Raw genomic sequence first — 27,903 nt, 5'->3', positions numbered from 1 at the left:
TCTAGGGAATATAAAAATACAACAAATACAATGAGGATCTCAATTACACTTTAATGTATTTAAACAAATAAAACGTACCACATCACAAATATGCTTTTTGAAATAATATGAATGTTTTATATAGATGCATTGATTTAACAGCCATTAGACCGCAGACACAACAATGGAATATACCTTAATGAAATATGAAAAGTTTTACTAGCTAAGAGGGGAGAACAAAGCAAATCCCTAAAATATTTCCATGCCTATGAGATTTTAATTTACAATACTCTTTTAAGCCAAAACAATTGTTGATGGACCAAGTGAAAATAATTTTCATGATTTTACTTACTAAACTGATTAATGGTACGCTAGGTGGGACATTGATGTTACAAATAAACAACTTTTAATGAAACTACACTAATTGAACTAAAGTATCTGAAAGATATTGAAACATCTTAGAAAACACAATTTTCTATATGGATATATATATAATGTCAAAAATTTTACTTGACACACATAAGGCGAACACTTACAATCGATAACTACCCATACAAAAATATTATCCGTTTTCTTTACACATTGACAAAACCGCTAAGCACAACGACACAGTTAACCGCTCATTTCTAAGATAATTGATTTATATCATGATAATTTATTGATACTGTACGGAGGGATGGTAATTGTTAATGTAGAAGATCAGTTGTAGACTTAAAGTTTAAATATTCCTACAACTTTGGCAATAAATGAGTCTAACAATTTATTTTACAGAATGTAAGATACATGAACAATTCGTGCGTTTATTGTGTTGGATTTTCGGCGTTCGTTTTGTCCTTATAGAGGGACTATTCCCCCAGTTTAAAAAAAAATCAAACTTACTTTGTACTTACCTACTTGTTTATGCAAATGTATGTGTATGGCTAGCTAGTGGCGAGTCAATAAGGCAAACCTTTAATAGTTTTACATAGGAATAAAGCAATAAATTAGATGTGTATAAATACATGAAGTTTTAAAATTATAATATCTCATAATTCTGGATTTTAAACTCTTTTAACTTACAACTAAAAATAACAAAAATACCTAGTATAATCCCTAGGTCCTATAACAGCATTTCTTTTACATTTCGTGTTATACTGACAACTAAAAATTGTACAGGATTTATTGAGACCGTAAATGGGGGTAACTCATACATAAGTATTTAAAATTAAAATTATATTAATAATACTAGTGCTCGAAAAATAAATTGTAGTTTCATTTTAACATTCATCATAGGGCAGATATTAAAACTTCTCTTATTGTTTGAAAAACTTTTACTATTTGTTAGGTATACTATGTTGCGATCATAAGAATATTGAGTAGTTCTCAAATTGTCATTGGTAACAGCATCGCTTTTCAATCAATTGTTATAGTCTACCTACGATGTTACAAACCTCCAAAGTAATAGTAACGATAAGGTTGCATGTCGCTCTGCGACTTATATTCATACCGTAACTATATACACATTTTATTTACAGTTATGTGATAAAGTTTTGCTTCTCGTTCTATACATTGGAATGAATCACATAACGGGAATGTTGAGAAACAAATATATCCTATATACAAAAAAACCGGGACCGGAGAAGTGAACATGTTTTTACAAACTACTACCGGTCTCTAAACAACAGCATTGAAGCTTAGATTATAAGATATCAACGATCAAGCAACTATATTATATCTTTAAGATCAGTTTATTTACAGAGGAACAAACTTACAGTTTATTTATAGGATAAGCGAAAACAGTGGAATTATAAGAGCAACGGAAGCTACTCTCATATTGGCGTCATTTGGTTTACTACTACCCAACCCTCCTACCACGGCGCTGTTTACTTCTTTGACTGGAGGGGCTTTCACCATATTCCCATCATTTAACATGTTATGTTCATCAAACTGTTCTGGTTTCTTTAAAGGATTGGCGATATCATTTTCTTCATCAATTGCTGGGGGTATTGGGGGTGGTGTCGTAGTTGTAGTAGTTGTTGTTGTAGTAGTGGTTGTAGTCGTCGTAGTCGTAGGGACAAGACTATTATTCGAGATAAAATAAACTTCGCCGTATATTGCCTCTACTTCCAATGTATTTTCAATTCGTTCACCTCTCATTTGCCTCACTCGTGAATCGTTTTCATAGTAAGTCGTTAATTGACCAGTATATTGGACATCACGTTCTGTGCGGTTCCCTCTTAAAGTAACGTTACAAGCAGTTCCAGGTTCTAACCATTTTTCTAATTTAAATAATTTAGTGACATTTTCCGTGAAGGGATTAGCCCATTCGATTTTCTGGGATTGACCACCATCAGCCATTATAATGGTAGTATTCAATCCAATTGCAATACCATGGCCGTGTCCCCAAGACAGCTTATAACTGTAGTCATATTCGATTTCTGTAGCACGCGTAGCTGCGACATCGCCATCATTGGTCAAAACACGCTCTGCTATAATTTCTGGATTCGATTGGCGTATATGTTGAGTTTTTAAATCTAACACCACATTTTCTAATTTGTAGCTTACAGGTTCAACTTCAACTAAAATTTCTCCAACAATTATAGGATTCAAGTCTGTCATCTCTTCATCGAATGTCAGTAGCATCCCAATATCACCTTCAAAAGATATTCTTCCAATATTATAAGTAATGTCACCTTCAGATGGTGCTCGGCCAATAAAAACAGAATCTACAGCAGAGTCCACCACCACGCCGCCCCGAGGCTTCGGAGTAAATTTTTTCCATGACCGCCATTGAATCAGAGACGCATTTTCTATGTTTTCAAGAACCTCAAATATTTCATAACTTTTTTTCCCTGAAACTGCACATGAATTGTAGTCTGGTCTTAGTTGTCCCAGAAGCATATCTCCTTCATGGCGTGCTCTGCATAAATATATTGGACCTGAAAATAATTGTACATTATAATATCAAATTTGTTTGACTCATACATTACATATGATTATTTCTATTGAGATGTTTTTCTTATAAGTCCTAAAATACCTGATTGTAAATTACCTTTTGAAGAATGAGCTCCCGCAATGTGGGTATCCTTAAATTCTTTATTTATGTTGGTCCATTTGAGTGTGCTGGAGGTGACAACTTGTTTAAGCCTATCATTGTAAAGCCCGACTCCTGCTTCAGCTAATGCAATGGATGCCAATGACGCCGTTAATAAGACCACCCACCACCCACTCTCACAATTACTATATTTTTTCATCTTGTAATCTGCAACAAAGAAAATTAGAATTAAATCACACAAACCAATAAGTTTTTACATTCAATAACAATCAGATCACCCGTTGTTGTTCTAGGAGCCTAACAAAGTTTTAAGTAAATGATGTAATGGAGAGCACATGAACTAATAATATAAGTGAAAATGAATTTAATGTCATCTTTTTGGTTATTCTTACGAGGAATAAGCAGAAAAATCGCGAAGAGGTGATGGCAGAATTTATCAATTTATTTCTTGTTTCGCATTTCTGGAGAGAGCAATTTTTTGTTGTGCAACCCTGCAAGTGATAAATTTTATGCGTATCTTGAATACGGCTACATGCCCCCGTTTCCTATTCTTATTAATATTACCTACCTAGATCATTCAATATCAGTTTTTTCAAAATCCTTATCTTTTCTTATTTCAGGTAAGTTGACTGGTGATATTTTACTTAATCAGTACATGGTAAGACTTAATTTATTTAAGATAAATATATTGCATTTAAAACTTGTTGCAAACAATAAAACAGGTGCCTGCATAACATAACAGTCAAGACAGAAATTATAGTTGGAACAACGATCGATAGATGAAATACAATGTGTATCTATCTATCGTATTTCATCTATCATTCTAAATTATTTTTCCCCAATAGTATTTTCCAGCTCACTACGTTCCAGGCGGTTATATTTATTTGCTACAGCCTTCATTAATTTAATTAAAGTAGACGAGTTTGACGGCCTCTGTGGCTCAGCGGTAGTACGCTTGTCTGTGACACCGGAGGTCCCGGGTTCGAATTCCGGTCAAGGCATGATGAGAAAAGAACTTTTTCTGATTGTCCTGGGTCTTGGATGTTTATCTATATAAGTATTTATTATAAAATATAGTATCGTTGAGTTAGTATCTCGTAACACAAGTTTCGAACTTACTTCGAGGCTAACTCAATCAGTGTAATTTGTCCCGTATATATTTATTTTAAATATTTAATCATATATCGGTAAAACCTTCGCATGTTCCAATATTCTTCTAAATGTGGTCTGACTAATGTATGTAGCGATTATTCGTAAACAACTTATACATATATGGTAGTCCCTTAGATTGGCTCTGGTTGTAAGATACTCGTATGTAGTATGAAATATTACCATCCGAAATATATTGCGCATGTAAATTTTAATCGCACCGTAACTGTACAGTGATTGCATTTGATATCATAAATATAAAGTTTGTATTCTATGATACGCCACATGTTACCGTTATTTTTACGAGACTACAGTCATAGATAAGATGAATAATAATAATTCATAGTTACAATTATTGCCGCAACCGAGTAACATAATTCAATTCATAAGTTCAATTAGGGTTTGACACGGGTTATTATTTGCTTAGGGAATATAAATCTGGATAGATTTATTTTTTATTTCTTCATTTAACTTTAAAAATAATAATAAAATCATCACTGGTTTAACAAATACATTATAATTGTAAAGTAAATTATGTAACAATTTCTTTATATGGAACATACAATTAGGTCATTTTACAAAAAGCATCTTAGGTCAAAGAAGATAAGATATTAGTAAAACGCCTTTATCAATGAGGTTTATAACGACATCAGTATCATATTAAAGTTCAATTATTTTTATGTTCATATTATTTTTTTACTCTCGGATCCAGATGTTATTAGGTCTAATTCTCCATAGGTACATCTACTTTAAAAGTAGGTATTTCATGCTTTTCTCTACTAGTTATTTTCACTTTTTAAAGTAGGTGTTTAAAAAAAAAGTGTTATTGAAAGTGCTTTAACTTGTTGATTGAAACTGACAATATGCCCTTGGTTCAATTATTCTATATGTAGGGCAAGCTATTGTACAAAAGCATGTACCATGTCGACCAAAACGATTGTGGTCGCTGAAAGACTCGGATGAACAACACGTAACACAATCGATTAACTGATTTCTCTTCATGTATTACCATTGTAGTTTACTGCACCGGTACTATTTGACATATAGGATTTCAATATTATATTTTAATCTGTATTCCTTTGCAATCCACGTATTTGAATCTAGCGCAAGCATCTCCCTCTACTATATCATTCTTTGGTTTCGTCCGATCAGTAAATATTATAAAAATTGTCCGAAACCGAAAAAATGTTTTTTAAATTGATTTTATGACTCAAGTCTCTACATTAACTCAGCGGTAGGCTTTAATGAGTCGATTTAAACGCTCCATAGATTTCCCGATTCAACCCCATTCAGTCTACTCGTCTAGCACTCAATGTTACGAGGGGAGACGCTTCAAACAATACGTGGAAATCTCTTGTTGGAATTTCCTCGCTTGTTCCTCCCAACAAATCAACCCTAGTCTATTTGTCGTAGAGATGATAAAGTGTTTTTGATTTTTGTTCATAAGTACATGGAATATGTTTTTTTTTAATTGATATTGGTCTTCTTTATGCGTTTTTGTTTATGAATATAAGACAGTAAAACATTAAATTTACAGCACCTAAATATGAATAATGATTAAGATAATGAATAAGACAGATTAAACAATCAATTAATTGATTACCTATCAAGATTGTTTACCTTTATTTCAGTATCTTAAAAAATGGACATTGTGGTATTTTATTATGAGATTTAGTTTAATGGAAATGACATGCTAAACCACCTTGTTTATTGACCCATCATGTCTTCTTTTTACTGATGGGACGTTCAATTATAGGTAGATATGAATACTAATGAAAATGCCCTTGTATGAGTAATTATTTATTGTCACGGGCACTATTTCTGTCGTAATTAGGAATAAATATAGCATCATAAACGAACAAAGTAAGATATTCAACATTTTATGTACCTATTGGCAACAACAATAATATTGTGGGCAGCAGTAAAACTTTATGGCGTTGTATGTGGTCTTGACTAGTGGCTACTGTGACGAGGTCATGTGTGATGATATTCAACTTGTACCAGACAAAAGTGGTAAATGTAATACAAACATTTTCTGGAATTTCGGCAATGCGTATTTGACAAATTCCATTGACATTTTGACACATCTCCCAGGTGATTTGCCATTAGATGATTACAGGGAACAAAACATGTGGAATCCAATCTTGTTAAATTTGATTTGCCATAAGGTGATTTCTGGACAAAAAAAAGTGATATCACCTAGGTGGGTATCAAAGTGGAATAAACCATAGCGTAAGTAATTTCGTTAAAGATCATTTATAATGTAAAATATGAGAGGATATGCTATGGTAAAATTACCTAAGTAAGATTTTCGTAATCAAGATTGTGACGACCACTTCGTCAGCCCGCATCCTTAAATGAAATCACACAAGCAACCACTTTTGTATAATTGTCATCAATTTGTCATTGGAAACACAATTTATCTTGTGAAATACTTTGGTTATAACATCATACCATACTTTCACAGCGCCTAATTTAGTTTTCGGCGTTTGTCCCGTGAGAACGTGTTGATACATAATCGGTCTGTTATACCGATGGTGATGATCACCAATTTATCAAATTGGTAACTATTCTTAGTTACAATGAATTTGTGCCGTCATTAACTGAATTATATGCATCGTTGAAAAGATCTAACAATACGTGGAAAATTTCTTGTTGAAATTTCAAAATCAAGCGTATTTCTATGGTTATATTTTTGCTTAAAATGTTTATTATATTAAAATAAATATAATTAATCTTTGTATGCGCTACACACATTTCATAACTACAGTTTTTATAAGGCAAATATCGTAGTTAAATATCGTAGCAGCAAAGCTCCCCCGGACAATTGCTTTGGCTATAATCGCATTACCTTCATGATGCAATCAATAAGTAGAGCGGATTACTGTCTGTCGTTCGTATTAGAAGCGTGTCACAAAGTATCCTTTATGTAAGTACATGGCATATATTTAATAAATATTACCTTGTATTGACACATTTTTATTTTGTTAGTATATTATATGTATGTATGAGCTTTGTACGTATTATTAACGCATTTATTATTGCGTAGTTCGAAACAATCTCGTCAATAGAGATAAAATTTGTGCGCGTGTTAATTGTAAGCAGAATGAAATTCCATGAACCGTTAATAATGTACCGCAATATCGGTTTTCTTGAGCAGGTGAAGGGGCAGATCGCAAGAAAAGGCATGCTATATGTTTCCTGCGCAAACATCCAGTCCATATGATGAAACATAATAATAAACAGGAAAAAAATTCGACGATTGTCTTAACAAAGCTGAATTTCTGACGCAATCTAGAAACAAAAGTCTAGCATCTATTTTTATACGGTAATCCTATAAATACGACATGCTATACGTCCGCTCTAAATACTATAAATGCGCGTTATTAGTTGTTGTACTTCTGTGTTTGCAAAACAGCGCTAAGCTTTTAACCCAGTTGTAGGCTACTGCTTGCAAAGCAAATATTCCATTTACGAGTATGTCAGCTCGAGTCTCGGGTTCAAGTCGGACTCGGACACCTTAAACTTATTAATTTAAATGTACTGTAACACTTGAAAAGACGTAATGCTTCCATAAATTCTAAACTTGATAAACATAAATTGCAGGTTATTTTATCGTTTGGATCATCCAGTTGGAACCATTTACTCATCCGCTGCACCGCAACCGTTAAACCATGATGTGTCTGCTCACAATTATTACACTTGACCCCGCTAAACCTCGCGTTTTGCCGCAATCTCCTCAGCTGATCAACTTAACCAGTTTCATTTATTTAAACGTTGCTTGGACGGGTACCACCTGTCGCTGAGGAGGAGAAAATTCAAGCCCAGCGACTACGAACCTCAGTCACGTTTGTCATTTCATGTTCCATCATTCCTTATCTCCAGTATCGATAACTCACGACAATTTTTAACCGTTATTGACACACTTTCTTTTGTTATTATGTTCTGTTCCGTATTGTCATTCTACAAAACTGTAGCACGGGCGAAGTTCAGCAACGTTTCCAATTTACGTAGAATATATTTGTATTTTTTTCACCATAATAACACCAGCGTCAATGCAACTAGTCAACCGGGTGTAACTGAAGTCTTCCTATCTCGAGCGTGAAATGGGCGGTATCCTTTGGGAGGCAATTATTGTAGTAATGGCTTCGTTATCAAACGCCCGCGCCGCTCATCTTGATAGCTAATCAAACTAGCTAGCTTCACGGCTTTCTCTCGTCTAATACGAGCTCATTGTGTTCTGGAGGAGTACATAATATAAATAATTTATAAACTGCTTTTTGTTTTGAATATTATTAATTCTTAGTTTGCCTAATCCGCCTTGCCTACCTTGTTCCAATTGATCATAATTTCACTGGTTTCATTCAGATTAGCTTCATTTCATTTAAATTTAGTTTCTCATCTAATTATCAACTACATTTTTGTGTGGTGTCCAAACGAAATATTTTCCAGCGAATTCAAAGGGCATTCGATGGCTTGTGATATATACGCTTTTCAGTTTCGCATTGAATATTCATGAATGTTGTTCCGGCTTTGTCTGGCGAGGTGGTTGGTGACGCGCGGAGTCGCGGGCCGGCGAGCGCGCGGCGACGCGTGAACCAGCTGATAGCGTGGGAATAACCTCATGCATGAAGACCACGCCGTCAGATATCGGCGCCTGTTGTAACCGCAAAGCTTGTGCACTATGGCGCCAAACCTTATCAATATTCGTAACCTGTTGTTCAACATTGAAATCCCCTGTACATTTAAACATATTGTTGTGTTGTTCAAATATATTTTCATTATTGTTCTCATTTGTACAGTAAAATCCATTCCCAATGCGACTTCGATCAATTCTTATTGGCATGTTTATTGTTATATTTATCACGTATTCTACCACCTCTAATCATATCGATTGTTCCCATTGTTGTATGTTGTTTGGTTTAGTTGTCAACAAAGCCGCTAGCAATATCATGTCAGTCTCACAATACAATGTCGGAGTAGTTCTCATAGCCCCTCAAAACTCTTTAGAACAATAGGATGCGGGCCTATGTTGAGGATTGTTACTTGATGTTGACTCCAGCACTCGTACCAGTCCGTTGACAATACAATTAAGTAATCATTGTTCAATGAGCACCAATTCAAGCGAATTAGACATTGTTTACAGCCGTCATTATTTTCTTAATGTTTTAATGTACTTACTTCCAAACAGATTAAGAGGAAACCGTAAATAAAAAGGGACAAATCATTGCGTTTGGTAATTTAATTAAATTGAAAGCAGGCCCTACGGCTATCTGACCTCTACTTTCATTAATTTCCCCTTATCTCTGCAGCGGCAAGACATAGAAAGGAATTATCTTTGTGTAGTACATTTTATATAGTCAATAAACAGACAAGGCTTTTTAGTTTATAATGGATATCGTTAGTAGGTATCAAGATGATCATTTAATGAGTGCTTAACAGATACTTCATAGTATTCCACCGAGTATATTGGTCACGCAATGTATACTCATGTCCTACATATTGGCGCTTGTGTTTCCATTAACGTAATTGAGGTCGTTGAAGGTATCTTGGTATGGATGAATTGCATTTTTGTTTTTACAAGCCGCATAACAAATATGTATCGTAACAGTAAACTTCCCGTCAACTAATTTATGAATAGTTCCGTGTGGCTGGCTGTGTTAATCGCATTCATCAACAAGCCGTATTCGTGCACCGTGACATTATGGAAAGTGTCGTGGTCAAATCAGGATAAAATACGCAAGTCCAAATAGCCGCTTTTATTTCCCGTTTGTAATTTTTTTCAAAATAGTTCGAAGGTCATTGTGAAAGATGGAATTTTAGGATGTCATCATCTGCCAATTAATTGCTATTTGCGCTGTGCATAATCATAAATAAGCTCAATTTATTCTCATTGAAAGTTAAGCTATAAATCAAACAGCTAGGGTCTAATTAACACAATCCCGAGTTCAATAGATATCATCGCACCTGGCGGCGCATGGACGGATCAGCATTCAACTTATAACTAGCAATTAAAATGTTCAACCGCTCAATGAGGATGCGATGCGATATCATTCATCTTTAGTTACACAATTACCATTTTCTTCTATATTCCTACTTTCTATTGGTATAATTGTAATTATTGAATCTTAATCTTAATCGTTCCTAACTGCCAAGGTCTATTTTCAATGAAATTTGCCGTTTTATATCCGGGTAAACAGTTTAGATTTCTATGCAAATACTTACATAATTTTTTTCATTATGAAATTCCTACGGGATCAGAGCCCCGGAAATATATTTTCGGAACAGCAGAGCAGGAGGTACTAAATTTGTAAAATATCTAAAGGAATATAAGTATTTCTTCTGTTTCATAGTTTTATTACGACCTATTCAGGATTATGTCTCGATACCAATTCAGAGACAAATATTGACGGTATGGATATTGTCTCAGAAACACAAACATTCGTCATCGGCAAAGAAGACGAAACTAAACAAAGAAAAATATGTGAGTTCCAGACTAAATAAACACTTGACGAGTGACAAGTTTATTTTAACACCTTTCTTTACAACTTTAAATGAAGCCGTTTTAGACATAAACGTAGTTGCCGTCATTTCACATAGACATCAATCATTAGCATATTTTGGTTCGTCTAACATCTTATTACATTTTTCTTTGTTCTTTTATATTTTAAAAAACTTACATTAGAATTTCTATTTTTTTTTATAGTAATACCCATTATGATTGTATATAATGATAAATTCTCATCATTAATCTATGCTTCATAATAATTTTGGAAAGGCAACCTTACTAAGCATAACATAAGTTGATTTATGCGATAAAATAAACGCGGATTTCGGAAATTTATTAAAAGATAAAAATATTGGGTAAAGAGCAGGTTTTAGCATCTTGTAGAATTTTGAAACATTTTAAATGTCTGGCTGGCTATGACTATGACCATCTACTCAAACTGCTTCCTATGATTGAAATTAGGAAACGCCATTTGTTTCGCAATAGACAGATAAAATCCTGCGCACAATCTAGCTAGTTGAAGCACGAACGTCCTGCATTTATATTCGCGATCCGGAGCGTTATGTAATGAAGTGCAAAAGGCGGATGCTGCTGTGGATGATGACAATCAGCGCCTCCCCACGATTCGTGACAACAAGCCGACAACGATCCGCAAGGTCGCTACTGATTGTCTGTAATAGCACTTATCACATTCCTGCCCCAATTTTGATGCACTTGGTACTGTTTATCAAACTATGATGCTTTCATCTCGGATGGAATCTATACTTTTTGTATCGAATTTATTCGTAATATTTTTCTATATAGGTAACTTCCTAAATATAGCTTATCAATTCATTGGCTTCACAATGGAAATAATCGTAACTATAACAGCGATAAGTTTACATATGACTTGTAATTGTACTTTTATGACTTTGTAATGTAATTGCAATTATAACTACTGCGTAATTTGAATGAATAGACTTCACTTGTTGGTATGACAGGACAATTGTTAGGTCCATCCTGACTTCTAACTGGATGATAGCGGGCACACACTCTAGAACGTGCCTGTTGTGAAATCATTCTATATTTAGGATGTTGACGACACCACCAAATCATTTATATTGTGTTGAAAATCTTATTTAAAAGCAGTGGTATTTGTTTCAATAGGGTTAAGTATTTACCTGATGCTTGACGCTATAAATGTCCAGGTTGGCTGATGTATGAAATCTGAAACGAAAAACGACCGTTAGTAGACTTTTTAAACATTTTGACAAGAGCAAAGCTACTCTTTAACATAATGGCCATGGCGATAATATCTTGTTCTTAATTTTAGACGAAAGAGATGATTGCTTTAATTGAATGTTACTCAACAAGTCGTGTGATATTCGAACGAGAAATTAAGAAGTTACAGTTTCAATTGAGGCAAAAATTTGACTTGAATGTGTTAAATAGTAAAATAACTAATTGGAAAACGGTTATACGACAAGTATTTCTTCGTAAAAAATTGTTATTTATGTGAAGTACGCAATGCAGCTGCCTTATAAAGTTTATTTTCTATAATTGTTGTCTAAGTTGTGCAACGGATGTAAGATATCAAGTTAAGGCAGCTGCAGTAGGATTAGTCACAAAAACTATTTGCGGCTTGGCTGAGACGTTCGTTTGCACATTATTTTGCAGTTTTGATTTCTATGTCCAAACCAAAATTAATTTACTACATTCTTTCATGATCTTTTGGTCACTCATTTTTTCATTGCGCATACCTTGTATCACAGTGACTGAATATAAAAATGTGCATTTACAATATTCAGTCACTGTGATACAAGGTATGCGCAATGCATTAATGCAGTCGTTAACGTTATGCAGTGGTGGGCCGGCCTTCGCCACGGCAACGGTCCCATTGTCTGCGACTGTTACAATGAACACTTGGAAACCAGATATATCTTCAACTTATGTCGTCTTCACTTTACTAATTGTACATTTACATGAAACTTCCTATTTAGAGCTTACATCCGATTATTTTCTGTGTATCTGTGGTATAGCAAAAGGCAGAATCGCTGACATTTTAATCAAACCAATAGGTCTATGTGTACGTAACGGTATGACATGTTTTAGGCTGTAAAAGAAAACAAGTTATATTTAAAAAAAAATGATTGTACTATAAAACTTGTTTAAATAAATAAACTATGGAATGCTTACTACATTGCAATGCACAAGACTTCAGAAGACACTTTTCTATACGTAAAGATAGCATCCTATACGATTTGTGGTTTGCAATCCCATCTCAATGAAATTGCTCAGTTAACCACAAGTGTGCAGAGGGAGTTTCCAATAAAGTCGGGGGTCCGATGGATGGGCAATTGCATTTTGACAGGGGTCAAACGGCTGACGGAAATAGGTTATATTTTGAACTCTAAACGCACACGTAATAATATCGGCTTCCGAGACTTCAAGGCTTGAAGTTAATCTTCTTTATCAACTATATATGATAGATGCCAGGTTTTTTAATTTTACTCCTTAGGTAAACACTTCGATTGATTATTGATTTCCGATACAGTGTAATTTGTTGGAGCTTAGATGTATTTGCTTTCCTACTCGATAGCGTGCTTCTTTCAGTAGGTATACTGTTTACTTAGTTCTTATAATACTATTGAAACTGCAAAGATGAGGAAGATTAAGTTACTAAAGGATTAAGTTACTTTCATCGTAGAAGGTATTCATATAGAAAAATTTTGCAAGTAGTGCCTGTAATCTAAGGGTTGACCCTTCTAAACAATATGTCGTATATATGTCGTTTAGCTCGCGATAAGGCCCTTGAAGCCGCCCTCCCAATCCTAAATTGTCTGGCAAAATCGTGGCCCTTTGTAATGAAGTTATTATTACGGGCCGCTGATTTCATGAGGATCTCGAACAAAAACATAACATATTATATCTGGACGTTTTTATAGCTGTATAGGTAATTTCTTCAATCTGCATTACGTCAGTTATTTTTTAATATGTTCTTTAAAATTTTCTTTATAACTAAAAATAATTTATTTCTTAATTACGAAATAAAAAAAAATTGCAAATTACCCATTTCGAAAGAAAAGAGTGTTTTTTTATCCTAAATACCGGAAAACACGGCTGTTTCCACTTGGCAGCCAGGGTGGGGGTGTAAACGGAAAACGACGTAGTTTCCTCGGTTGCCATGACGACGCCCCGCACGTGGCCATGCTTTCACAATTCCAAATTAGCAAGCTGAGGCACGCGATCTTCATTTATAGGATTATATTCAACAATCCGACTACGGATGTTTTCATCCTGTATAATTGTGAAATTGGTGTGCAATTTAATGTATTTTCATCTGTTCATAAATATATGTGTAGTACTTGTAAACTAGAGTGAATTAAATCTAAATTGATAATCACACCACACCTCCCCTAGTTGTATACAAATCGGCCGAGATATTTCATAACTGTGCTTTACGCGTCTCTTATGGCACAAGGGAGTGCAGCCCTAGTCTAATTGCATTTTATTTATTCAAGACTTTAGTACCCTCAGACGGATGCCGAACAAGCCCAGGGGGACTACCCTTGTTGCTCATTAGTTCGTCACTCAAGACTGACTGTATTTAATAACGAAATTAAGATATACTTACATTCAAAACTAAACTATTCACAGCGTTTTAGAAATGAATAACTGATCTGAATAAATAATGATTTCCTGTATAAGGTAACCCCGCGGCATGCGAGTTCCGGGTATAATGAGAAATCACGGTTATAATCTTGTAAAGTGGTTAAAATAGTAAATGTTTATCACATCAACAGAAATAGTGATTAAAATCTTCTTAAAATTTCCAATGCAAATCTGAAGTCAGAAGTAAATTCAGAATTTGTGCTGATGTCATCTCTTCAGTAATAAAAGGGGACCCTCTTACCTAATGCAATCGATACCGGTACCCCCATTACATATTTATTGGTATGGGGTCCAGGGGACTGATGAAATATGGTTACCTATTTTTTTCTGCGCTACAATTTTATAAGTACTAAAAATCATTAGTTTACCAGTACTCATATTAGTTAGTCACAACAAATTTGAATATTGGAATTCATTCTAATACCAGCAAGTGATATAACAAAAAGTTATCTCACATACATATGACCGGTTATGTAAATTTATACAACCTTGTGTATTCTATGAATTTTAATTATCACGATGGCAGTCCCTCACTCTCGTTCACGACTCAATTTCGCGATTGTTGCCATCTGCTCAATTTCATCTAATGGGCCGTCACTTTACGAGTAAACTTAGTGCTTACATTTGTCGATGTAATGCACGCACAGGAGCAAGTTACCCAGTCCCTGTTAACTTTGCATTTATATGGGACCGGAGACCTGGCAGGAGGCAGCTTCCGAACTGCGCATTAATTACTGCCGACTTCGCCAACTTTGAACAAACTGTCGAGCAATAAACATTCTGCAATATCTCACTAATTAAGTTCCCCTACCCTGCCCTAAGTTACTTCTGAAGTAGGCTAATAAACTTGTAGGATATAATGTTTCTGGATAACATTATTTTGAATAAGTGTTAATAAGTGTTGTTTTTTTTTATAAATACATATTTTACCTTTATGAATAAAATAAAACTTAATAAGATATCCTTAAAATAGATAGAAGTTAAAATGAAGTAGTTAATAAATATAGAATCTGACAAACACGTGTAAATAAACAAAAAAGTTCACATCGCCGTGGCACAAGAGAATTTTATTTGCAGCCACGAATAACAATCAATGGCGAAGTTCTTGTTTTTCCCTGTAAAAGTTTTTTTGCTTCGCAAACAGACTGTGGAATGGTTTCCCGTTTGCATGTGAAATCAAATGTTATTAGTAGACCTGTGTGGGGATTAAGCTACGCGGAGAGCAAACTAGTAGGTACTCTTCACATTCATGGGAGCAATGAGTCATCTCGGATGCAACATAAATACATTTTGTAAGTTTAAATACTTATTCCGCTTAGTCAAAGGCCAAAAGCTGCCTTACGTACTAACAACTTGTGACGTCACCGTTGTACTCTACAATCATTTGATGACTAAGTAATTTTACTATCATTTCAATGAGGTCTGATTCATGTGAGTCATATTGTATTTTTAAATGAATGATTAAGCCTTCATCTTCTAAGGGCATAGACTGCTTATTGTTTATTGACTACCTAATAAAGACTTGATTTATAAGAAAATAATTCTCACGATATAATAACTCATGCAAAAATGCCGGCGTAAGTGCAGTATCTGAGATAACGGCGCCAAGTCGAAGACAGGTCGACGAACGCGGACGTAACGTTGAGTCATCAAAGCTTCAGTCACCGTTGCAGCACCTACAACACAACATGCGCACGAACTTGAAATTTTTGAACGCAGTGAACGAGGCGCAAATTAAGTTGCTTACTATTTCGTCACGTAGACACGTAGTAAAGATAAAATTCATTGCCAACGTGTGTCTCGCACGCGATGGTCCCATTAGTATGGCTTTGGCTGGCTGCCCAAGCCAAACTGTGGGTACCAAAATAATATAAAAAATGTCATCACTATTTTTTTTCAAATTTTGACGATATTGTGCATTTTCATCTTAGCTATTCTTCACTTATTACCTTGGTTGATTTACATACATAATTCTTTAATGACGCCTTTAATAACCTCAATCTTTTGCGTATCAAAACCTTTATGAAATGAAGAATGACCTTCAACTAAACATAAATTGAAAAGATTTTATTTAAATTACCCCCTTTATTGCTAAATGGCGCGATAAAACAGAAGGGAGCGTTGAATATTCATTTGAACGCTATAACCTACGGATTTAAGAGCTAGGCGTATACCATAGAAGTGAGAGTCATTAACACCGTTGTAAGCGTATGAAATAGTCCGACCTGAGGGCCCGATAATTACCGGAATGTTGGCCTCGAATAGCGCAGTAGTAAATAAAACATAATGAGCGTAATATAGATGCTCACGTGTGGTAAAATCCACACTCTTCACGACTTTAATTTTCATCATTATTACTGAATAAATGTAACTGGTTGAAGTAAAGATTTAAACAAGAACTTTAAGAAAAAAAATATTTCTTTACGCTCCACGATTCGCAATTCCATTTGGATTTTCATGTTCTGTGGTATAATTTCCGAGAACAATGACGAATGACATGATCAAGGTTACAACGCCGAGTAACAATCCGTTTAGCCCTACTGAGTAGTAGTAGACGTTACATGATTGTAATTACTTAGATTAAGTAACGTACGTGTTAGTACATCTTCGCAAACTCGTAATTTTAATTTTGCAAATGAATTAATTACATTAGGTCATAACGCTAGCATTACTAGTTCACTGCTTATGAAATGTATATCGTAATCGTCACGGGACATAGTTTGGTAAAAAAAAATATGTTTTTGATACCTACTTTATTTACTTCACTTGTAAAAAAATTGAATTTTTCGACATGGATTACTGATAAAAATAAAAAAAACCATTCCTATACCATTATCAAAAAGTCTAAAATTATGAAATGGTATCACAAAATAGCGTCGCTTCAACTTTCTACTGACAAGTTGTGTAAGTACGTAGAACTAGCGATTTGATCTTCAGACACCTGTCTTCCTCATTTTAAATCATAATATCCGTTAAGTATAGCTTGTAGAGAGGTTGGAGAAATCTTTTATGAGATACCTTATATCTATTATGTGTTTACATTGCAGTGACTTGAGATACCAATCTCTGAGATATGTAACAAGAGATCAATGATTGGTGAACCATGCACTAACGGGATTAATTCTACAAGTGCATTGGTTATTCGATATACAGAAATAAAATATCTTATTCAAACGTAATAAATATTCTTCTCATACATATTCTGATCAAATGTATCATATAATTTAAATTATAAGAATGCTAATATGTTAACGAAGAACGCAGTGTGCCTTGACTTGATGTTATAATAATCATTATTATTACCAGGCATAATAATAAAATTGAAGAGTTTATTAACGTCGTTCACGAAACTCGCTTGTTCCCTATTAGATTTTCTTCATTATCAGTGTGAATTACATTTACGTTTATTACAAATATAATAATTTCACATTACCTAACAAAACCTTCTTATGGCAATCAAAGTTTAAGCGTTGTGTCTCAAAAGATACTCAGTCATCACCTCAGACGCTGTAAAAAGATTGTTTTCTTTGTCTGGAAATATTTTTAGGAAATGTTTATGGCTGCTGAAGTGCTCTTCTCTGAAGTTACGGTACGTGCGGTGCTGTGGCGTCAAGTACAATCTAAGTGCTTGTTCAACATGTCTACTGTTGTGGAGACGACACAATTGCAATAGTAGCGCTTGCTTTGCTATGTTTCAAAGAAAGAAATTCTTTCAATTTTTCTTCGTGAGATAGAATATGTACTACTAAATACAGAATTTTCAGATAAAAACCCATTTCATTAGGCTATTTCAATTCTTAAATGTTTATAGCCATAGTAAACACCTGTCTCTCGTAACGCGGTCTTATTTGTTTGGAACTAATCTCGGATTGTTTACATTCCGCTAAAAGTTTTTAAGCATCGCTTTGACAAGTTTTTAGATTACATAAGAACTTTGGATTGTGAATTTGATAATTTAGTGCTACTGATCGATTAAAGTTTGTTGACTTTATTTACATAAATATCTATGCGTCGTCCCTGAGAATCGTGAGATAAGGCTTCCAAGCAAGTTTAAATATAAATTTATAGCCTCCGTTTATCAACGCAACATAGCAAGAACTTGCCGTGCTAAAGATATAATTTACTCTGTCTCTTCATATTAACGTCAATGTCGAGTTGTGCTTATTCTACATCCTTCATTTACTAGAATTTCTATTTATTTTTCCCTCCTCACTAGTCTTATCGGAGCGATTAATTATATGAATTCTATTTTGTCATTAGCATCAGTAAGAATGACAGAAGTAAGATTTTCTTGCATTTTATTCAACTACCGACGGAGCAGCTCCTGACTTTTTGGCAATTAGTGTGTCACTCATAGCAATCGGAATAATATAGGAGTAATATTATTCCAACTTCTATGGTGTCACAGGTATATTTAGGAATCCTATATGTTGACATGGTTGAATAAAATTTGACAGATAACGAAGATCTTTTAACAGAAATTAACGGATTTTTTATAATCTGTCCATTTCTAATAATGATTGTGTCTTTCATTCCACTAAACAGCGCTTTTTAATTCATTTATGTCGCGTGCGTTAAGGTTCAGATGTTCATTTGTGGCTGATATTTTAACCCCTGGAGGCTAGTGATGTAGCAAGTAACGGAAGAACTCGGTTCACTGTTCACAATTAGTACCTTGTACCGTTACTGGCGCATTGTCCGCTTCAATACACCGCCAGTTATACTCCTTTGTGCATTTGTAATGTTAAGGTTCGCAGGTTGTTTGTTTTGCATTCGGCGTTGCACCAGGGTATTGCGTATTGTTCCAGCAACTTGAGCATAACATATTGTTTTACAATAACAATCTTTATTATTATGATTCATTCACATTGAATCGAAGCATAAGATTCCTACAGAACATACAATATGCGTGTGCCAAATTCGATCATAGGTGTCATGATGTTTTTACTTATTTTTGGACATATTTTCACATCAGATTTCATCCATCATCTAGTTGCTGTGCATAATGAACAATAAGGGTGTTTTATATGGCAGTGTTTAATTTTGGGCGTGTTTCAATAAATTCATAATAAATGTCTTTGGCTCTAGGGTAGGGGCCAAAACTTTGTTATAAACTTTCTACGGCTACTTCATTAATGAACAATTAAAACAGTTCAATAGCTAGCAGCAATAGCCGTTAGCTGCCAATAACGGTTCGCTCGTCCTCAAAAAGGGACGTGTGTACTATCGGAAGTATATCAAACTCATTTGTAACTGCTTCCTGGTTGTTATAAAAAAATCTTTGCATATAAAATAAATTTAAATGAAAATCCTCATTTGAATTGGCACAACCTTGGGATAATGCGCACCGAAACCCTTCTTTGATCGACCTGCGCCGAACTTTGTTCATCCAGTTATAAATATATAGTAACATCTGGAGCGAAGATAGGAACAGGCGAGGTAAATTCAAGGACTTGGTCCCTTTGGCCGGGCAAACAAGGTCTTATGAACTTGTTCAGTTCATTTTGTGGAAAAATAAAAAATATCTAAGTTTAAAAATATTTTCTAATTACGGACATTCTGAACTTCATCAGCAACTTTTTAGTAAACGATATGTTCATATTTGTTGTTTGGAAATAAGTAGTATGAGCAAGTATTTTGCTACAAAACTAATTAGTTCTGATTTACAAACAGCTGTGGCATAACATCGCTAAATTCATATGCCACAATTTAAAAACACAATTGGCAAAATGATAGTGAACTTCTAACAGCGAATTCCTAATGTAAAACATATTTATTTATAAGTGCGTCTATTTGTAACCTACCAGAATTACCGAGGAAATGGGATTATTTCAAACGGATATTAAATTATAGCCGGTGTATACCGGAATTCACGGTGCGGGCACTATTGTTGATAGACTTTTACGATATGCCTTATCAATCACTATTAAAGTAATATTAACAGCCTCAGCAGCGTAAGAAAACACTTGAAAAAAAAAAAATTTTTGTTCCCACTTGTTAAAGTTGCTTATCATGGTAAAGACAAGCCTATAAAGCAATCATAATGCGTTTAAATACACAAATGTAAGCACGTGGTTGCGCACGCGCCGGCTTCGCGCCGGAAGCTCCTGATGGGCAATATCTACTTGCATGACATTGTCTCTGCCCTGTCCATGTAACACCTGCCACGTTCGATCATGCATAGAATTTAAATGAGATTGGAAGTACTTCCGAATTAATTCCGTGTTCATTGATGTACAGAAAATGAAGGATTAATTGTATTTAAATTATGTAAGTGTGCGTTTTAATGCGATGCATTTTATACAAATTCATGGAGCAAATAATATGATGGCTAAATCTACAACCGTAATTGTGACCTTGTATGCTTTTCTCATTAGAGCGCGGAACACCGTGAGTACTATATTCTAATAAGAAACGACCACGGAGAAGAGACCGCGCGCGTGTTCATTTAATTTCCTCTCGCTGACCGCGATAACCGCTTGTTGGTCCAATGTAAGTAATTAATTTTACTGAGCTTCGTTAATGCAGACAGGACAGCTTAATAACACCTCTTTTCATCTATTTTATTGATGTACGGTAGATATATCATAGTTATAAACTAGACACTTACATATATAAAAGATTGAAGTTGCTAAAAGTAATGTTTTAACTCAAACAACTGAACCAAAAGATTAGTAAGTAGATAAGCTGTCCATGAAACAAAAGGGCGATCTTTAAAAACCTGTATAAATACTCCTCTGTAAAAAAATGTTCTTAGCCTATCAAAATATCTAAAGCATAATGCTAGTTCCAACACTGTTCTATGCTGCTGTAATTGTAAATTTCCACAAAGCAATTTCCCTCGGCCTTTACTAATACTTATTAATCCAGCTCCTGTTTCCCTTTGCCTTTGTAGGCTCGAATAAACATTACTGATTTGTTAATATGTATTACAAGTTATTTTGCAAATCGCAAAAACTGAAGCTGTAATCAAAAAGTGGCAGCAAATTGAGTAAAATCTTTAGAATCGATTGTTGTTCGTTCGTTCGTTGGCCATGAACCCTAACATGAACCACATTTCACGCCAACACTCCCAAGTCTTAGAATTCCACCACTGCGAGCATTATTCTCGCTTCGAACAACTTCTATTATTGTGACGAAGACACTTTTTCCTTATAATTTGAAGGAGAGCGCATACATAGTATTACCACAATTCATGAGATAGAAAACTAGTATATATATCGTGTGGTGACAGCAAGATATCACTGTAGTCTGGCGCCTAGAGAAAAAGTTGTGCACTTGGAGAATTGAGATCGCATTGCGTTTCACGTTGCATCACATACACAGACGTCAAAGCATCTCAACTGCTTTTTGCACAGGAGAAATGTCTCGTTCAGCTTTCCTATTTCGATTGTTAATATATTCCTGGCGTTGATGTTTGTAAACAACTACTATACATGTTGTTAGTGATTTTTAACAACATGTATAGTAGACTTCGTCTTGAGTGACCGATTTTGGCGCCAATGTAACTTCTTCTATCGGATACAACAAGAATTCGTAATATGAAAATAAAAACAGCAGCTGCATCTCGTTCCCCTCTCCTAATCATTGTTCGGCCAAAGGGTCGACCGAGACGGGGAGCAATGGCCGGACCAGAAAAAAAAACTTAATAAGGGAACGCATCCAGGTACCCACGCACGAACAACCTTTGTATTTCACTGTTATCCTCTGATCTATAGAATTAACGCTCTTCAAATTTACTTAGGTAAATATGTAACTGTTACCGTTGCTGTTATTTTTTTCTATTTCCAGACACGATAAATGAAAAATCAAAGTGCAAGATTTTTACAATTAAAGTGTACAACGAAACAAATTGTTATAAATAATTCCTTCAATATGATGGTAGGTAAATGCGAGTAGACTATGTCCATTTAACAATTCGTAAATGCATCCAATGTTTGTGCATTGCCCACGGGCCCAGTTATGTATGGCTCGCGGTCTCCGGCGTATCTGTTAATTGAAATTCATCAATTCATGCATATCTCGTGGTCGCGGTCGAAGCAATGTTCAATCGATCGAATTAAATTCATCGTGCACATTGCTATGCCAAGAGTCCTCTTATATGAATTTGTCAGGGTTGTGATATAATAATTTTATGTCTACACCAAACTATGAATAAATTTCACTGGACATTTAATTCTAACTTTGTGAAATATAATAGCAATTGTGTAAATTATTATGTGTCTAAACATGAATTAGCCCAGCACAATACTTCATAAAAAATTGACATTTGTGCATATTATTATATAATTTTATTTCGCTTTACTTTTATCGCATTCTGGGCAGATCCTAACAACGGAATACATTTTCATGTGTTCTGTTATATTGTTTTACACAATTCATATGTGTTACAATTGTCAATTTCGTATAAAATAAATGTTCTTTACCATTTGCTAACTGAATATCTAAAACTACTACAATATGTGTGAATGCTCTGATATTGTGAACCATCTGTTTGCTACTCGTAAGAGCTTTGGTCATAGTTGTCAGCTTCCTCCCTAAGTTTACGGTAGCTCCCCTTATTGTCCGTCAGACAGCCATCGGTAGTGCATTAAGCTATTAGTAAACAGTTAGTATATTTTGCACGTGTTGGTAAAATGTTGGGTCGCTTGGTCACAATATTCACGATTAAATAATAGTAAACATAGAGTAACCTCGTACTGAACTTACTTACCATTACTGTAGTAATGGTATATCAACCTACGCTGTTGCCTATTATGGATCATTACATACAGTTATATAAATTTTATGACATCATATCTATCGGATTAAATCTCTATTATAAGATGAAGATATCGTTTGTTCACACAAAATCATTATTTTATTCAAATTTAATAAATACAATATTATCTTCATCATAAAATTGTGTATTACTACGGGATTATTTAGACTAACATACATACATATGGTCACGTCTATATCCCTTGCGGGGTAGACAGAGCCAACAGTCTTGAAAAGACTGAATGGCCATGTTCAGCTATTTGGCTTAATGATAGAATGGAGATTCAAATAGTGACAGGTTGCTAGCCCATCGCCAAAAAAGAATCCCAAGTTTTTACGCATATCCCTTAGTCGCCTTTTATGACATCCATGGGAAAGAGATGGAGTGGTCCTATTCTTTTTTGTATTGGTGCCACACGGCACTTTTTTAGACACACGATATTTAGACTAATGTTGTAGTAAATTCAGCTATAATACTCGTACCATTGATTAGATCATTATATCACAACATGTTATATTTAAAGCATTCTATGAGGTTAATGTCACACATGTATCTGTGTTTGGTGTTCACCCAAGCCCGAGGGCCATTAACATTTCGCCAAGATCACGGCCAAACGGTCGCTGATTCGTATATTTAATAAGAGTTAATGCTTACTTGTTGCCTGACTGTCACCGTTTTTTACGTCGGCAAGTAACCGCGGGAGCCGCTGATGATGTCATCGTCTTATCTCGGCGTGGTCGTGCTACTTGCAATACAACATACATTACAACGTTTTATCCATTAAGATATATATAGACCTACTATTTCGACATACTATGTAGTATATATGTAGTCTTTCGCATTCAATTATGATTTGCCCTACACTACACATGCCATTTGAATGAGAGATGTTTTATAATTTGCTGTCTTACCAGGAAATATTATTACTTTAAACAGGTTTCTGCCAGTTGAACTAGCATAGGTACACCATTCGGATAAGTTAATAGCCAGAAAATTAGATCTTACCAGAGCTTTCTTAGAATAGACCTCAATCTTTAAGATCAAGATTAAATGGGTGTAATTTACGCAATCAGCGTCTTGCGTAGTGAATAAAGGGTGAACTGCGTGCTTAGCTGCACCTATTTATTCAAGTTACCCGGCATCGCAAAATACCTGCACTAGTTGGTACCTCTCGAATACGTAATATCATTTAGTGAATGTATTTGCAGCAGACTTGTAAGTTTTGCCCGCGAGGGTGGCGTCGCCGTCGCGCGGGCGCGTATCGATCGTGCCGCCAACCGCGCGGCCTGCATACGAATACAAGAATCGCCCTTCGTTCAGTCCCTTACCAACCACTTCTACCAGACTTGGTTCTAAGCCCTTAGTGTGTGACCTCGCTGATTGTTATGTCGACATTAATTACCTTAATTTGAATATCATAATGTCTGCTTCATTACATTTTTGATAGCAGATTTCTACAAAAGCGTTTAAATTGAAGCACGAAAGATGCAGCAGTTTTGTCCCAATATTATGATATAAAAAAAATCAAAGCAAGATTAAATTGCAAAAAGTTTTTCCTACATTTTTCCGCCCCCAAGGGATGCAACCTCGTTCCGAAAAGATTGGAAGTACCTACGACGTATTTACCTAGATCTCACAATGAGGTCATAGGCTGCGCTATGACATAAGCCATGGAATTACTTCTCCCTAAACTTTGTAACACTCCCATAAAACGAACCCATGTGAACCCTCCTTGGACAGCAATAAAAATTTAACAAGGTTTTCATGGCAAATCGTTGGTCGGGGTATTTCTATACTCAAAAATGGCGACTAAAATAATTATAGTGCTAAGGTTCTTTACTGTTACAATTCTTTGTTTCTTTTACGGTTTATAAAAGTCTTGTCTTATCTTTTTTACTAACTACAACCAAAATCGTTGTTGCTACGAGTATCAGTAGGTAAATGCTAGTACACTTGTCAAAAACTATTGTAGAACGTCTCTTATCAACTAAACAAATTTTTTTTAATAGTTGTTAATCTCCCTACTCCTTAAATAATTAACATTTACTTATAAAATATTTTTATTACTATATTTTTGTGAGAATTACGAATTTTTTCAAAAATATTCATATCAGTGTTTCATTTTCTTTTTATGCGACATAATTTTCCGTGTAAAAGCTATTTAAAAGATTACGCGGGGGTGGTGTCAGCCTCAAAAATTGACGCAATTTTCCAGCCGACAACGCGCCTACTTATTGCTTCGAGAGACATCTCCGCGCTCTAAGTAGGCCACCTTGGGGTGTTATCGTGGATTCAAATGCATATAAATTTTATAACAGGGGTCGGAAATCAGTAATTAAAATTATTAATCTCGACCAAATTCACGTATTATTAATTCCATACATTACACTTAACGAAAATTCCGTCAACTCCTAATTTAAGTTTAATCTTTTGAAATTTCGAAACCCTAAATTTCTCATCCAATTAATTATAATATGTAGGTGCCTTTTACTTGAAATATTCTCACTGCATTCTAAAACACTTGTAAGTCATAATCTAAGCCCGGATCGCTTAATTAGAATAACTTCAAGACGTAGTACTTAAGCCGACTTTAGTGAAACAATAATGATAAGTCAGTGAACTCTTGAGTGGTTTTGCTATATCCAACATCGATGCTGGATATTGGATATTGGACAAACGGAAATGAACAACTAGCGGAGACGAGAGGCAATTCAGCAAATGTACTCCCGGGACCCTACTGTCTGATTAACCTTCCTCTTACGTTAAACATAATTATAAGTAACGTGTATATAGCATAGGAATGTATTTTTTGATGACGTTGATATTTAAGCAATCAATGATATTATACTAACTCAATGATACGAGTAGCATAACAATCATTGTTTATTTGTAACTAAATTGACATGATGCAAGCAGTATATTGGTGGAACCTTAATTGTTGCTGGCGCCGGTCGCTTTCAGTGCAAATTGAGCTTGAACTTAAGTAATAAAGATGCTATTTTATTTGAAAGCCTTGCAAATGAGTTAAAACACTTGTCCATGAATGGACAAAGCCCCTATGAGGCCGGCGTAACAGGAGATCGATACAATGACGCCCATCAGTCGGTGGCGGTGGTAACCAACAGGAATTCAACAAACGCATGGTTACTTACTGCAGAGTATTATTTATTTAAAAGGAGACAAAACTGACCTTTGTTTTTATTTAAAATTGCTAAACCACAAGTCTTTTGAATCATTTTCAGATTTAATTTAAAGGATCAACAGAAATAATAATTAAAATTTTCATGATTATGCCAAATATTCCATAAATTTTCGAGTTTTCGTTACAGTATAGAGCTCAGAAGGAAAGCTCTTAGTTTTAATACTGTATCAATTGTTACGGCAATCGTGAATGCCTTTGACGATATTCAAAGGTTCCAAAATAGTATCAGCGGCGTCATTGGCGCTCGTCTACTTGTATGAATGCAAGGATACAATGAACATTTTGCAACTTTTGGAGATTATCTGTGATACAATAGTCGCATGGCACACGTGGCATCCGCAGCTGCCGTCTGCAGCATGTATAGGAAACCACAGCGATCACTCACTGTTTATGCTTTTAAGCAGATGTTTTCACGGAATGTTGCGCATTGAATTTTAATGCAATTGTAGTCAAATGTAAACAGTAAAATTATTTCGAGAACGGCTATTTTCAACGGCTGCAATTTTTGTTTTATCGGTATTATGTATTTGATTGCGCAACAGCATAAAGATTGATTTGATTGTTTTACATTCCTTCATTGAAATATTATGATATTGTAAATAGAAAATACCATCCATAGCAGGGTTACTTTTTTAGATGAGAAGTGTTTTGTACTTGTGTTTTTCATGATTGGTGCCATTGTATACTAAAAGTGACTTGTCATAAATAATGAAGATCCTAGCCCTAGGCTTCGAACGATTGCATAAGTTGCCGGTGAAACGAGCGGAGAACCGGTTCGAAAGAAACGTGTTAGGAGGTCCTCTCCTAATGTTCGAAATGTATCAGTGCTCCTCAGATTTAAGATGCTCCGACATATCGGAAAAATACCATTTTTTTTCTGATTACGAGGATATGCTATTATTATACAGTACTATTCAATTAAATGTTTTTTTTTGCGCTACAATGATTGCGATAAAATTCCTTCATAATCAGAATCTTCCGAGATCGTAGTAGGAATTTCTTGCCTAGTTATTCCAAACACACAGTTTAAGTTTTATATAAATACATGGTAAAAAGCCACAAGTTGTTCTTAAAAACAAAGAACAACATAATAAATGTAACAGTGTGATCAATGTTGTATGGACGTGGTATGGACGCTTCACTCAGTGGCAAAGGTCAAAGCCAGATATACAAGATGTTCTTGTTATTAGATAGGTGTTCATATTTCCTTAGTAAACTAATTCACTAATTTATATGCCTACCTAGGTAGTTAATATCTTACGGTCACTTCAGGATGTTTCAGCATTTTTATTAACATAAATCAGAGAAAACGCTTAATATATTGTGTTATTAATTTTATTGGATATTGTCTCAGGTGTTCTTACCTGAAGCTCAACGTTCGCAGTAGTCACAGATTTGAAAGAAAATTCCTAGGATCACAAATGCCGATGTTTTTCTAAAACTTCACATACACTGAACTGTTTTGTAGAATCACTATCGGGATCCAAATGAGAGGTACACTCGATGAGACGCTTCGGGTAGATTGCGACGTAGTTGAAACGAGATGACAAGGTACCGCCGCAGTGCGGTGTCTCCGTAGGACTGGCGGAGTGGCGTGTCGGCACGGCGCGTGGTGTCGG

General features: G+C 35.0%; 2 protein-coding genes across 3 annotated transcripts in view; one reads left to right on the top strand and one right to left on the bottom strand.

Annotated features, from left to right (window-relative positions):
• Positions 1-27,903, top strand: part of LOC106128997 (mitoguardin) — a 46,907-nt gene that overhangs the window by 10,055 nt on the left and 8,949 nt on the right. The window lies entirely within an intron of this gene.
• Positions 32-27,854, bottom strand: LOC106128998 (protein unzipped). The gene is made up of 4 exons (XM_013327415.2): positions 27,649-27,854; positions 11,831-11,876; positions 3,011-3,220; positions 32-2,897 (listed from the first exon to the last, which is right to left on the bottom strand). The coding sequence occupies exons 3-4, from the start codon at positions 3,210-3,212 to the stop codon at positions 1,738-1,740; spliced, it is 1,362 nt and encodes a 453-aa protein (XP_013182869.1). The 5' UTR covers positions 3,213-3,220; positions 11,831-11,876; positions 27,649-27,854; the 3' UTR covers positions 32-1,737.

The sequence above is a fragment of the Amyelois transitella genome, chromosome 2, assembly GCF_032362555.1.
Source record: "Amyelois transitella isolate CPQ chromosome 2, ilAmyTran1.1, whole genome shotgun sequence".
NCBI classification, from domain to species: domain Eukaryota; kingdom Metazoa; phylum Arthropoda; class Insecta; order Lepidoptera; family Pyralidae; genus Amyelois; species Amyelois transitella.
This window is presented reverse-complemented; position numbering and strand designations above follow the sequence as displayed.